Source organism: Idiotropiscis lumnitzeri, chromosome 3 (genome assembly GCF_059441095.1).
Source record: "Idiotropiscis lumnitzeri isolate Australia: NSW breed Sydney's pygmy pipehorse chromosome 3, RoL_Ilum_1.0, whole genome shotgun sequence".
Classification (NCBI taxonomy): domain Eukaryota; kingdom Metazoa; phylum Chordata; class Actinopteri; order Syngnathiformes; family Syngnathidae; genus Idiotropiscis; species Idiotropiscis lumnitzeri.
This window is the reverse complement of record NC_142393.1, coordinates 23,569,613-23,583,960: the sequence shown is the minus strand read 5'-3', so window position 1 is coordinate 23,583,960 and position 14,348 is coordinate 23,569,613. Positions and strand designations below refer to the sequence as shown.

The 14,348-nt window shown below is 44.1% G+C and overlaps 1 protein-coding gene across 1 annotated transcript in view; it reads right to left on the bottom strand.

Moving 5' to 3' along the window:
• plxnd1 (plexin D1) overlaps positions 1–14,348 on the bottom strand; it is a 75,202-nt gene that overhangs the window by 42,861 nt on the left and 17,993 nt on the right. The window contains exons 6-12 of the mRNA XM_088291125.1: positions 12,685–12,862; positions 12,029–12,137; positions 6,828–6,927; positions 5,498–5,596; positions 3,849–3,938; positions 3,587–3,686; positions 1,944–2,101 (exon numbers count right to left, since the gene is read on the bottom strand). Coding sequence (XP_088147251.1) covers positions 1,944–2,101; positions 3,587–3,686; positions 3,849–3,938; positions 5,498–5,596; positions 6,828–6,927; positions 12,029–12,137; positions 12,685–12,862 — 834 coding nt within the window. The remainder of the gene's footprint in view (positions 1–1,943; positions 2,102–3,586; positions 3,687–3,848; positions 3,939–5,497; positions 5,597–6,827; positions 6,928–12,028; positions 12,138–12,684; positions 12,863–14,348) is intronic.

Here is a 14,348-nt window from a genome sequence, read left to right as displayed (position 1 = left end):
AGGAACGATGATTCAAAGAACAGAGGTTTTTGAAATAGTTTTGAGTGCAGCCACAAAAAAAAAATCAAAGTCGCATCTCAAGGCAGGACTGTACCACGACATCCTTTGGCTGGAGTAGCCTATGTCGGACTACACCAATGTATGAAGCAACAGTGCTGAGGCAAAGCTGATCATTTCTTCGCTAATGCAGTCAACTGCAAGCTCTCGGAAACACGGCTGCCAACGTGTTGCGTCACACACCCCGCTGAGCCACAGCGCCGCTATCCTTCCAGCGGACCGCCCCTCTCCAGGGGCACTCACTCTTAGCCTGTGTCTTTGTGTGTGTGTGTATGAGAGAGGGAGAAAGAGAGCCTTGCAACGATGATCTGCCCACGCCGCAGGACGGAGGGCAGCTAAGTTGAGTCGCGGAAGACGTGCACCTCAGTTAGTGTGGCAGCATCCTGTTAGTCATACTAGGCTGACAACGAAAGGATGAGGGATGGTCAGCTGAGTGTGCGTGCGTGTGTGCGTTTGACACACTTATTCTCCACGGCAACTCTGGCTTTTATCTACAGGAAGTTCAGCCCGATTGGGCCTCATGTGAGCCGTGCTACCCTGACCGCCCGCTGGGGCCACGCCACGAGTGTGCGGTAACGTCACAAAACAGGCTGGCTCTAAACACACTCCAACTGGTGTTGGACCAAAACGGATGATGCAAATAAGCTCAACATGTAGACCTGAACTGACCCGCCCCCACCTCAGTTACTGTTGCTGAGTGCGTCAAGCTTCCGACACTGCTACTCTGTACTCCCTCAAGAATGACTGCACAATGTATGTAAGGCGTTAATTAGAGACAGAGGCAGGCAGATTACCGAAATATTACAGTGATTCAAAAGCAAAATGTTGCAAGCAGAACCCCTTGCCTAGCCTTGGTAGCTCATATTCAACCAGTCATTTTCTACGCCACTTTTGGTCACTTGGGTTGCGGCAAGGCAAAAATAAAAAGACAACCCCTCACACTCACAATCACCACCTCAGGACAATCTAGTCCTTAATGAAGCCAACATACACATTTTTGGAATGTGGGTGGAAGCCGCAGTGCCCGGAGAAAAGCCACTTGAGCACCGGAACAACATACAAACAGGGAAGCCCCTGATTCCAAGCACCAACCTCAGGATTACGAAGCAGATGTACTCACCACTAGTACACCATGCTGAAAATGTCAACGACAACGACAATCCTCAAAAGTGTTATTGAATTTAATGCCAGTTAATTGCCAATTGTGCGCTGTACTTGGCCAGTCTGTGTTTTGATCTGCGCTTTAGTTCAATTGCTTGAAGTAAGAAACTCAGAGTGACTCATGACACAACGTTGCACCTTTGGGTTTGTGCCACAGCGAGTCACTTGTGTGATTTTGTATGGCACCATTTTTGATGCATGAAGCCCATCCCGACACAAGCTTCCATGTTTATTTTACATCCGGGCCATGACGAAGTATCGTGGCATTGGCCGGGAATCAAACCCGCACAGCCCACCGCAACCTGTTCCACGATACAGCACCAAAATATTGTGAAATCTTTTACCAATGACAACAATTGAATGAGCGCCACAATCCATACACGGGTATGCATCATAATCCGTTTGTACGGTTTTAATTCTTTTGATCTGTGGTTTTCCTCGCACGGCCCGTCCAAACTGAGGTCACAGAGGAAGCAGGCACTCTGCTGAGTGAAAACATGCAGAGCGTCCCAAAGGGACGGTGGCCAAGGGTAGCATTAGCACCATTACACACTAGACTGACGAATGCCCTTCAAATATTGCGTAAGCATCTGAAACTGGACAACACTACAACATGTGAATGAGCTTGTGATTGACTTTTCCCAGGCATCATAACACAGCCTGGAGGCAAAAAAAAAAAAAGGGGGACTGTGAATGCAAGTGTTTGTAGTTGGCCGCGATCTTACCTTGTGGATCTCAGGTGCTGGACATTGATGTTTGATTGGCTGACAGTCAGCCATCAGTCCGCAGCTGTTTTCACACCAGCCGCAGAGGTGGCCCTGATCCTCACGGCCCCAGCACTGCGAACAGTCGCCGCTGCCCACGCCGCAGTTGTACACCTCCACTAGAAGGGAAGTACACCAAGTTTCTCATTTCATGCTGTTGTGACGTGTTTTTTTAATGAGATAGTACAGTGATGAGTTTAGTTTGTCAAACTGACGCCTGGCTTTCGTTCTTGGAAGTCAACAAATAACTACCAGATCATTACCGGAAGTCTACAACCATCCTACAAATTCTCAAAAAAGCAATCTTATTAATATTACTACTTGGAATACTTTGGGGGCAAACAGCACCAGTCAGCTCACTTTAATGAAATTCGGTCTCATGAATATTAAATCACTGCCCTCGAAAGCTATGCCAGTTATTAAACTGAGAACATCGTCTGAATTTGATTGGTCTTTGCGAGACTCGTTTAAAACCAGGTGAGTTTTGACCACTAAATGAAACTTTGTGAGTTCACGTGTTGCACGTCCTTTCAAGAAGCGCACCTGAATTTCCAAATCTGCTCTCAGCCGAGCTCCAACAACCAATGAAAAACATTTGAGACATTTTTTTTTTTGCCGTTATCTACCATCCCCCCTGGCCCTTACTCTAGCTTTCAGATGAATTTTCTAAATTTGTTGTTCACATGAATTTCCTTACAAAACCTATATGATGTGTCAACGAGTCACAATCATATCATAGCTTTTAATTAGCCAAAATTAAGGTACAGGTGATTAATTGATTTAGTGTTCATTGTAGGTACGTACTTTTTAAAAAATGATGCAACATATTTAAAGGAAAACAATTTGGCTCCCCAAGTTACAGTTCGCATTCTCCAAACCAACGTTTGAGAAGAAGTGCCCAACATTAACAGCGGGATAAAACACACAAGCAAAGTAGAAAAGGAACAAAGAAAGCTGCTGTATTGTGTCTGCCTCGCATGCATCTGCACATCATGTGGTGCATGTGTCCCATTAAGCCGGTTTTGTTTTTTTTGTTTTTTTGTTTTTTCACTTGCGATGACTCAGCGAACTCGTCATGTCCGGAAAACATGCAAAAAATGGCGCCGGTCAGCCTCGGCTGCGCTTTCACACGGCCTGTGTGCGAGCTGCACATCTGGAAGGCCTGGCTTGTAACTTTAGCACTGACGGTATGCCAAATTCAACAGGACTTCACATTCTCTCTCCGTTGTCATGGTGATACTTGTAACTCTACAAGTGGATAAGGCTTGGTAAGGCGTCCAACACTTTCAATTGCATCTATATCCGACAATCATTATGTGTAATTAGGCACCGGCTGAATATAAAATGACAGTAAATTGCTGCTTGTTGTCAGATTATGTGTTGTAATACCCAAAGTACTATCATTACAAGCGAATGGCAGCTTGATGAGCGTAGACCTTATTTTTCTTCCAATAAAAAAAAAAATCTTAGCACGTATTGTTTTTGCACAGGTGAAATGCGTTCTGGGAGCAGAGGTGGCAGCTTAAAAGTCTGTAATTATGCTGAACACGCTTGAGGAAGATGGGTTATTGTTCGAAAACGAAACGATGATAATGTTGTCTTGCCTGTCATTGGCTGGGGGCTGTCCACAAAAGTGACATCGCTAAGCAGGCCTCTCCTCCTCAGGTTGAGCTGGTAAATATGGTTTCTCTGATTGGTGGACAGCTACATGGACACAAAGGCAGTTAGCAGCAGTGCGCCCATTTGCATTGCGCTCCAACGTGACATAAACGAAAAGCCCGCTCTCGGAATGGGCGAGAGCTAAAGTGCTTTTGTCGTTCAAATGGACTTAGTAGCTATTTGCGGTTGGTAATTGTCTGCACTTACTGTCACACCGCTGCACTTGACAGTCGAGCTGTTCAGCCATGTGGCGTCGTATCGCTGCTCCGTCCCAAAGTCGCACTCAAGCTCCTCCCCCTGCAATCAAAAACACTCGTGTTTAAGCATGTCAGCCAATAAGTAATGGAAAAGTGTCTACCTCAAATTTTATTAAGCTCAATCCAAATTTTTTAAAGCACATCACCAAAAATTCATCAATTCTCTGGACGACGTGCAAACCTGGATTTGAACCCCCAACCCCCCAGAGTCGTGAGGTGGATGGGTTAAGCACTTGAACACAATGCCGCCCACCGCCAAACAAAACCAGTGAAATAATGAAGATGGTAAAGACCAATTAGCTCAAATGAGCGCCATGTGGGCCTGGATGATGGAATATCAAAATGACAGATTTGCAGGAAGCTAAGAAGTCTTGGGCAACAGGTTCATTGCAGCTACTGCCGTCTAACACAAGAGCAGTTTGTAGTTCTGCCTGTCACTATACATCACTGGCATAGACAGATGAACAGTGGTACATATTAGTAAATACAATTTTTGAACAAATGATGTGTACTCTGATCATGTCTCATGGCACGCTTGATGATCTGTCACAACAGCATGCTTAAAAAAACTGCGTTATGGCGTCACTCTGCGGCTTGAAGACGAGCAGCCCGAAATTGGCTCTGACAAGCGACGATGGGCTCCATTGTCGATTGATATTCATACACATCTGGACTCCCACACCTCAGCGAGTCGTCTGAGTGCCAGAGGAATGACTTAGCAATGGATTGCTTTCCAAATGAGTGCCAGATCGCAAGCATGTCAAGTTGAGAGATCAAGAGAGGGGATCCGAACGCCTTGTTTGAGCTCGGCATCTCATTTGAAATGTGCGCATGGGTTCAGTCTAATGATCTGAAGCCAAACGTGTTGCTAAGAGTATCAGCGAGAATGTTTATCACAGTTTATTTAAATGTCTCCAAGGGTCGCCCCACCCCTGCTGTGCTTCCCTGTGAGAACCGAGTCCAATTTCACTCCCACAAACTCCAGAAGCATCTGCGATTTGGCGGAGCCCGCTGCAGAGACCAAACGAAAGTGACACAAATTCACCGCAGTGTTGATTTGATGAAGTCGTCCGTCATGAAACCTAACAGTCGTGTGAACGTTCACTTTCATTCGAACTGCCCAGGGGAACTGTTTGTGTGTGCGTGTGTCGGGTTGTGCGCGTGTGTGCGTGCGTGTGCACGTAGACATTTGTTCGTCGCTCCAAGTCTGTCACCATGGCAACACCCCAGGAAAGGGACTCAAAAAGGCCAGCCAGGTTAGACAGAGGGCCGACCACACCTGGCAATTTGTCTGCCCGCAATGCGAGCGCATCGACTCTTTATTGGTGAAGATGACAAGATTCAAATTAGGATTAGGATTAGGTTTACAATAGGAGGCCGTTTGGGTGCGCTGACAAGAGCGCAAGGCGGTGTGCATAATGCGTAAATGCACGTTTTGCGATCTCACTGAGCAAAAACGTCCATCTGTGCCACACTCAGCTTGAGGCAAATACACCATATGTTTCTGTTTTATTCCGGCACAACATGTATGTTGGCTAAAATCCAGTTTGAGAGTTGGAACATGTGTGTGTGTGTGTGTGCGTGGGGGTGCGTGTGTACCTCCTGGATGTTACTCAGGGTTACGGCAAAGTCCTGGGCCGCCCCCGATGGCGACGGAGGAACCTCTGCGGCCAGCAGCCTGGGACAGGAAGCGGCGTTCTGTGGTGAGGCGGAGGGACAGGAAGTGACATACGGCAGTTGGGAAAGACAATAGTCGGGCTGCACACATCCGCTAACCAAAATACTTGTCCTGTTTTTCTGGAGGAGGAGGAGGAAATGAGAGGGTGAAGTCTCACTGGAAGGGAAACAACAACGGCCTCAAATAGAAAGACGTTGAGGGATTGGAATCACAGGCCCGCTGGACGTTAAGGCAGGTTCCGCAGAACAGAAATTACCCACCGCCCACTGTGTCCTGATTAAAAATGTTTCCAATTCAAAGAGTTAAAAGGAAAAAAAAATACATTGTGATCGCTCTCATAATAAACCAGCCAGCACACATGACAAGCAATTTGTCATTTGGGCGCCAAAACACACAATGACATCTTCTTTACTTCACGAAGTTTAACCGAAACAGATTCCTTCTCTTTTTCAAAGGATCTTGTGACACAAAACCAAAGCGTAAATGCTAAAAACCTTCCAAACTTAAAGACCGTGAGCAATTTGACCATCAGGTGACCAGAGGACTGACGCACACAAATCTTCAAGAACTCTTGAACCAGACTTGATGGAATGTTGTGTTATGTACGGCTCTTCCTCAAGTTGGACCCATTCAGGGGAGGAAACGGCACAGAGTCACACCGAAGTGAAAATAAAATACCATCAGTGACACAACAAAAATCCTCTGCCATGCAGATGTGATCTTAAGTCTCATTTAAATGCTTCAATGAATGTGAAAACTTCATGAACATTGAACACAAATTTGGCGAGTTAAAGAGCTAAGAATGGACCATCGGGAAATTCCACAAATGAGCTGCATCTTTGTTTAAACAGCAGGAGCTAAACGTGGGTGGTATCCTCCGGTCCAAATTTTATGGTAACCACAGCAGCTAGTATTCTTCTGCTGCTTTTGCATATTTAACACGTGAGAAAGCAATGTTCATGTCGTGAGTTTGTGTTTGAAAGCTTGAAAGGTATGGACACACGCTGACGTATGAAACGCAAAAAAGAAACTGGATAGGAGGTCATCCGAGTCGGTCACAGCAGAACATCAACATGAGTTGAAGGTTGCATTTCCGATATCAACATGTGTCTGCCTTTATCAGAACCTTCCCCCAAATCTCCACATGCTTGTTGCTGCCGACACGCTGACGCACTTGGATCCTCGCGAAGACAGAGGCGCCACCGACCTTCTTAATGTTCCCACATCCTCAAGGCGGAAGGTGGAACTCACCTCCAGAAGGTTGTGCTTTGTCTCATCTTTAGTAGAGACACACTGATGCTTCTCTCGGTCCCAGTAGCACTTCCACTTTGTGCTCAGGCAGCTGACGCAGCTGATGGACACAAGCACAGGGGAAAGGGTCAGGGTCAAGCGGGTTTGCGCAATGAGCAAAGTCTACGGCCCTCATTCAGTCCTCACAAAGTGAGCTTGCAAACTGATTGCAAGAAACAGAGAAAAAAAAATGAAAAAAAGGGGAAGTGAAGATTAGTCACAGCGTTCATTCCACAATTGCAACACATTCGGACAGAAGGTCAGTGTGAACAAAACAAAGCACTTCTCTATCTAAAACAACAGTTCACTATTAAACAAGTAAAAATGAGGATTTATTACCTTTTACACAGGAGTCTGTAGCATATTTCTTTTTAATAAGTATAATGTCTCAAATAGATCATGTGTCCAAACGCACTCCCCTTTTACGCACGGTTTCATATTGGCAATGATCTACGAGCTGAACGCGTGCGCGCATGTAACGGGCGGACTCTGTTCAAGATATTTCATTTGGTCTTTTCTTTCAAATGTACCACTGATCTTCATGCTGGGGGGGGTCAGATATCAAATGCCACTTTGACATCAATCACATTTCTGAACAATCTTTAACTTGAATTCAAGTCAAATTAGGGAGTCATATGGATCATCTGACCGAGTTCAAGATCTCAGAAGCATGCGTTTACACCTGAGGGGAAGAGGGACGAATCTATTTTGGACGATTTTTCCAGTGGTTGACACTCATGGCAATTATTACACACGCCTTCTATTGGAAATGGAGGAAACACTGAAAATCTGCTCGACAGTTTGCGGAAGTGTAAATCTTTTCTGTCATCAACTGAAATGTACGAAAGCTGCTGTTTTGTGTTTGATTGGGTGTCTGACAAGTGTGCATCTCAGTCCCTGCTGTGGTGTGCGTGTGTGCGTGTGTGTGTGTGTGTCTGTTTGAGTGAACAGAGTGAGTATGTTTTGCCTCCAGGAAGAGACAGATGTCCCACACCAGGAATGATAGCGCCTCCGGTAATAGCGACACTCTCACAAGGTTTCAAATTGGAAGGACTGCACGGTGTGTGTGCAGGTGTGTGTGTTGCAGCATATGTGTTATAGTTGGACACAAAGGTAGTCGGTGAAAACAGAAAAGCTGCAGCTGATAAGAGGCATGAGGGTCGTCTGCTTCTAATCACTTCACACAAACAATCACACGCACGCACACACACCAACTCACCCCTACACACACTCATGCAAACAGCCCCCCGTTTTAGTATTAGTTGAAGTTGTTTTTTTAATACATGGTGTGTTTGTCATGTGCAAGATAAAAAAGGTCATTAAGTATTGTGTGATAAAGTTAAGTCAACTAAAATTCTCAAACGACCATTTGACCTTCCTACAAATGTTTGGGCGTAAAGTAAAACAATGAAAATAAAAAAACATTTCAAATTAACCCAGAAATCTCATGCATGTTAGTAATTGACAGACGGAAACGAAGGAAATTGTTGCTATAATTAAAATTAAATGACATTAGTTTTATTAAACGTAAGATTTCAGTTTTAAATAAAATTGTATTTCATTATATATTTATTTAATCATCCATTATACACTCCTATTGTATCATCATTATTTTCATTATTCATGTATTTCCAATTTTAGTTTTAGTAATTTTGTTCGTTTTTATTAACTCTAATAAACTTGGTCACAATCTCGACATGAGTCCCAAACATGTTTGGTGGACCCGACGAGCAAGGTTCTTCCACATCAAACTATTCCTACAAAATTGGACGCATACAATTGTCTACAAGTTGAGGTCTAGATACGTTTGTCTATAAAGTTCGCATAAACAACATCAAAAACATGAAGATTTTCTTCGAAACTTGGCCTAACACTAAAGGTTTAACCCCTTACGATGCTGACTGCAAATTGGCCCCTCGATCAAAACGAGCCCACACGCGCACACACCGCACACGCTAAATACACAAGCAGCCCTGCACTCTTAGGCCCTCTCAGTGGACACAGCGGTTAAACACACATCCTCAATCACGTCTCTGTCAGAGAGAAGTATGTTCGGCAGAAAAGATCGCTTTCACGGGGACAAATAGGAGCCGTGACAAGGAGTGCACAGACGCTACCGCACGTGAAAGCGAGAAACAATAAAGAGGTGCCAAAACCCGAGACGCTAGTTGAGGCTCAAGCAAAACAGGGAATGTGTTTGCTTAAGGGAAGCGAGAGAGAGAGAGAAAGCGATTGTGCGTGTGTGTGTGTGTTACTGAGAGATATAAAGAGAGTGGGAGGGCAGGTTAGGTGGATGTCCTAGTCGGGGTGGTTGGTGGAATGCTGTGCTCTGGTTACCATTAAGTCCCCTTTGAAGCGACGGGAGAGAAAACACACACACACGCACAATATACATAGACATTCACGTACGTGCTATTTCATGATTGAAGTACAACCACTGAGGTTGAAAATGTTGAAACATTTCCCGCTAATGTCTTTTTATGACATCTGTCCACTGTTTATCGTCAAGGTACACGAGTGACCTTGGCAGAAGCATTGCAACCGTGATGCACACACAATTAAGACGGATTCTAGAAAGCACGCTGACACACACATTTTGGACCACAAACTTCCTTATACAATAAAGTTTTCCAGATAAGATCGAGGAAATTACATTGGGAATCTTTGTGGAAAGGTTCTTCTCCAAGGCCTAAAGGACATTGCAGCGTGTTGAGAGTTTGTGGTTAACGTGGCTGAAAAGTTGCTTTTGTTTTTCCACTGGAGTATGAATGTGTGTGTGTGCTGGCTTTGTAAAGCAATTTCAAACCCCGTATGGTGTACAATCAAGTCTCTAAAATCTCAAAGGCAAGATTTACATTGTAATAATCTAAATGCTGAAAGAGTGCAACTTCCCATGCGGCAGATTTGCATGAGCATTATTTGCATTAAAGTCCACATAGATCGGGAATTCAAATCAAGGACATTTATTAAAGTGATGTCTACACAAAGTGAGCACAGATTGGCGAGAAGTGGGTCACAAGAATCTCTTTAGGGATTATTCCAAAAAACAGCTTGAAGTGATTAAAATATGATCGAACAGAGCAGCTCGGCGGTTTGCAAGCCGACGCTCATCCTGTGAGAGTGGCACTGGGCTCATTATCACCTTCGCCGCAATCCGCCGTCTAATTTCACACACGCGCACGCGCAAATTGGGTGAAGACTTGCGCACATCCACCTGCGACCGTCGCCTTCGCACCTTCACACCGTATTCACAAAGCAAAGAAAAGCGCTCGCAATCTGACAGTGTCGATAGTCAAAGACACACACGATGGTCGCGACGGCCCAGCAAGCCTCCGCGCCCATCAGATAACTCGGATCCTCGACATGGTCCCGCATGCGGGCGGAAGCCAGCTGGATCGCCTCCAGATAGGAGAAAGCCTCTTTGTGACAAAAACAAACATCAGCCTGAGCGGCCAGACATACATATCCAATTTCCTTTGGCTTAGCGTTACAGCATATTAATCGCATGTTTGATCCTGCGCCGGGAAACCTTGAGCGAGCCAAATATAAAAGAAGCCCCGCAAGAGAACGTGACAGCACTATTTACCCATCGAGGCCCAAATAGGAAAAGTAGCGACAGAGGACAAAGTGGAGAAGCCTTTCAGGCAAACGCAGCCCAGAAGAGGAGAGGAGCTGACCTCTGGCGTCTTGCAGCCCTTAACAACAACGCTAGTTGGCCGGGGCAGGCGGGATGACATTTATGTGCGGCTGCAAATTGGCAGTCTCCATTAAGAGATGATGCGGATTTAACTTCATTGCGATCCAAGAACCATTTAGGAAGTTTTTTGGGGTTTTTTTGCAAATCTAGTAGGCTTCTGGATGAATCATCTTTAAATGTAAAATACAGCGCAAGGAGGTTTGGCTTCTGGAACATGCGAGGAAATGGTTGTGGGATAATTTTGATGGGAAGGTTTAAAAGCTGGAGGGACATAACAAATATCCCCCCAATTGCTGTGTAGCGAGACTAAGCTCTTTGTACATCCGCGTGTTAGCAGCGGGGGTCCAGTGCAGTCGCATAATCTGAAACTGTCACAAATGTGGATCCACTCTCTCCATGCAGGCTCGTAATCGTCACAGTATTTTGACCGAGCTACAAGCTGAAGCTGGCCAATGAACGGATTTCGGCAGCGTACCTCCATCTGTCACGCTTTCACTGCTTCTAATTGGTTGCTTCGACCTCAACTATGTGCCAGCAGACACAAAGGCATACAGTCATGACTGTACTGGTTTGCATTTCGTCTTTTGTAACATAGATTGTCAAAAATGTTGATGAAGGCGCTTAACTGTATTTTTATTTTTTTTTTTGCAATGTCAACTCATTGTTGCGTTAAAATGATACTAACCCAGTGTAGACAAATAGGAAAGCAATCTGAATCTGGCTTCAAGAGTTGAAGGAGAAAAATGAAAGATAAAAGCCTCTGGGGATGTTCGTGAATACACAACCCAAAGGGAGGCTCGCGAGTTTTAGACCAAAAGCGACACAATCTTTGGGTTATGGCACAACAAATAGAGCACGCATGTGTTACCGTGCAAGGTGTCACGCATGACGGAGAAATGACAGCTGACAAAAAGATGGCCGCAGGAACTGATTCCAATATTGTATTTACCATAAATTTTTCCATTAGACAAGCAACAGTAACCGTAAACATGTGCATGCTGTATACTGTATAACAAAGGTATCAAACTGAAGGTACGGGGGCCAGATCCGCGCTAAAACAGCATTTTAAGTGGACCGCAAAGTTAAATCCTGTGTTTCAACTTTTCAAATTTCTTATCAATTTTTCGTCACTATTAACAACACTGAGATGTAAGCTACTGCAAATATTATTTGTTACCAGTCCTCCTTTAAATAATTTATTAAATAAATCGAAAAAATATTTTAACTGGCTTCTGATCTCAAAATGGTCATCCATCAATTTGTTGTGAATGTGAAAAATATAAGGTGATCATAGAGTTACATAAATCTGAAGCATTATTATTATCATTATTATTATTATTATTATTATTATTAAATAGGTTCATAGTTTTAACAGCCCTCTACTACTGGCCAGTGACGCAAATGAGATTGACATCCCTACTGTATATAGTGTAGTAGTGTAGGATCACAAAGAGGTGTAACTCACGAGGTTTTGGGGTTTATTGCTCCAGTCCGCCCACAATCGTAGATGATGAAGCTTCCAGACACCACGGATGTGCCGTTCACTTTGATCGCCACAGAGACAGTCAGATGATCTGCCAAAATAATGAAACATGTCATACAAACAGAACGATTTCTAGCAACTTTGACTCAAAAATACTTATATGCTACACACAAAGTACTACACTAAACTTTCATTAAAAATCTTCATAACATTCATGAAAACAGAACAAAATTGAAAAGCATTTTGGAAAATGTGTGAAAAATGATCCGGCGTGCCTAAAAAATATTTGTAATCTTTATGTCAATCTAATTGTATTTCTGGGTTCTTTTTATGTAAAAAAAAAAATTGCAAACGCAATTAATTTTTTTTGTAAATGGGCCCACTAATGAAGGTGAGCACACAAGTGAGTTTCCCCCAATGGTATAAGAAAGACAACACAAACTCAAAAAAAGCTGAAAAGTACACTTAATTGTTTTGCACCAATTGTGGAGGTTATTTTCCATGAGCACAGAAAGGGTGAAAGAGTGTGTTGAACATTCTCTAAATCCATAACCTCACATGTGCAAGCAGATTGAGGACAGTAATGGCCGCAGGTACGCAGCCAGACCAAATAACAGACGGACGGACACGTGCCTCACCTGTGCCCGGGAGTATGGTCCGGTATTTTTCCAGAGAGAGGAGGGGACACGTTTGAATCTGAGCAGGGCCGTGGCCCAGGTGCAAGGTGGCGGCCGTCCACAAGCCCGGCCCGTATTCACACTCCACCCGGAAGCCGACCAGGTCGGGAACGATGCCGTTTATGAGGATCCCCACGTCCTGAGGCGAAAACGCAGATGGGTGAGCTTCATGTGTTCTCAAGAGAAAAGAGCACAACTCACTGAAAGTTGGTCCTGTACTTTACCAGAAATTTACTAACAATAAAGAAACAAATGGCAAGCTGCTATTTTTTTCCATCTAAATTTATCGATGTGATGCAGTATGACAGCCATGTCATGAGAAACATAACACCTCTCTGATATGACTCCATTTCAGCAAAGTGATTGCAATGTGGGAAAAATCGGGCGACTGAGAGGAAGTGTGAGACGAAATCTTCCAAGGCTAGACAAATACGAAGAGAAGTGGTCACAAACATGTGCTAATGTATCTTAAAAAGCTCCTCTATTGTTCAGTGGCATTGATCATTTCCTGGCGAAGGCCCTGACTTCCTGCCTGCCGCTTCCTGTTTGGGAGACATCCTTGAGCTGGACTTCCTGTGGCTCCGGTGGAGTTAGCCTGCGTTAGCAGCCGGTAGAATGGAAGCGCCCGGTCCGAGTGACCCACATAACGGACTAATCCGCGAGTAATGAAGCAATTAATGACACGTCATCTTTCAGCCTTGCCTAATTACGGTCTGGAATTGAGGGTCAAATGGATTCCTCGAGTGCAAATTCGCAGGCAGCTAATTGTCACATTGTTATTATGCTGCAGGTACACGGCAGCAATTCCAGTGAAAACAACACGCACACATCGTCACCATCATCGTTCCTGTCTACCTGCTTGCATTCAAATCAAATGAGGAAGCTCGAGCGCATAATGATGGATTTAGCAGAGAAAACATCAAACAAAATTAGCTTGCCCGCCTCTTAATTTACATTTATTTTCAATATGAATTTGTGTTGCATCTTGTGCAGACTCATTATGCGCTTGAATTTATTTCAGAATCGTTGCATAGGAAATTATGTAGAGTACTATGATTCATTTTGTGGCATTGTGCAAAATAAAGCACATTTGGCCAAGGCAGATTAGATCCCAGATAAGATAAGATGAGATGAGATGAGATGACCTTTATTCGGCCCACAATGAGGAAAGTTGCGGTAAACGGGTATAAAATTGCGGATCACAAGCACTGTTGGCAACAGATGTGAAAGACGTAGAGATCGCCGTATTTAAAAGAATAATTAGGATGTATTTACCTCATATTTTCCTTCACATAATTTTTGCTTTTTATAGCTCTGATGGTTTTCCCCCTGCCAATTTTGGGAGTGCAAGGCAAAAGCAAAATAAACTTGAAGAGAAGGAATTGGAAGTGTTAGTGGAAGACAAACAAATAAATTACTGTACTATACAAAATAAATCAATCGCTATGATAATTCCAAGGACCGTTAAAAAAAAAAACATGTCATGTTTTGTTTTGCTTAACTTGTCTCGAGTATGTGTGAATTGGACTTATGTGCCCCAACCTGCGTAACTCTGTGATTAAAACCTTGGCCAGCACACTAGCAAAACTGCTCTAGGAGAGGCAGGCAGCAGGCAGTTGTCACAG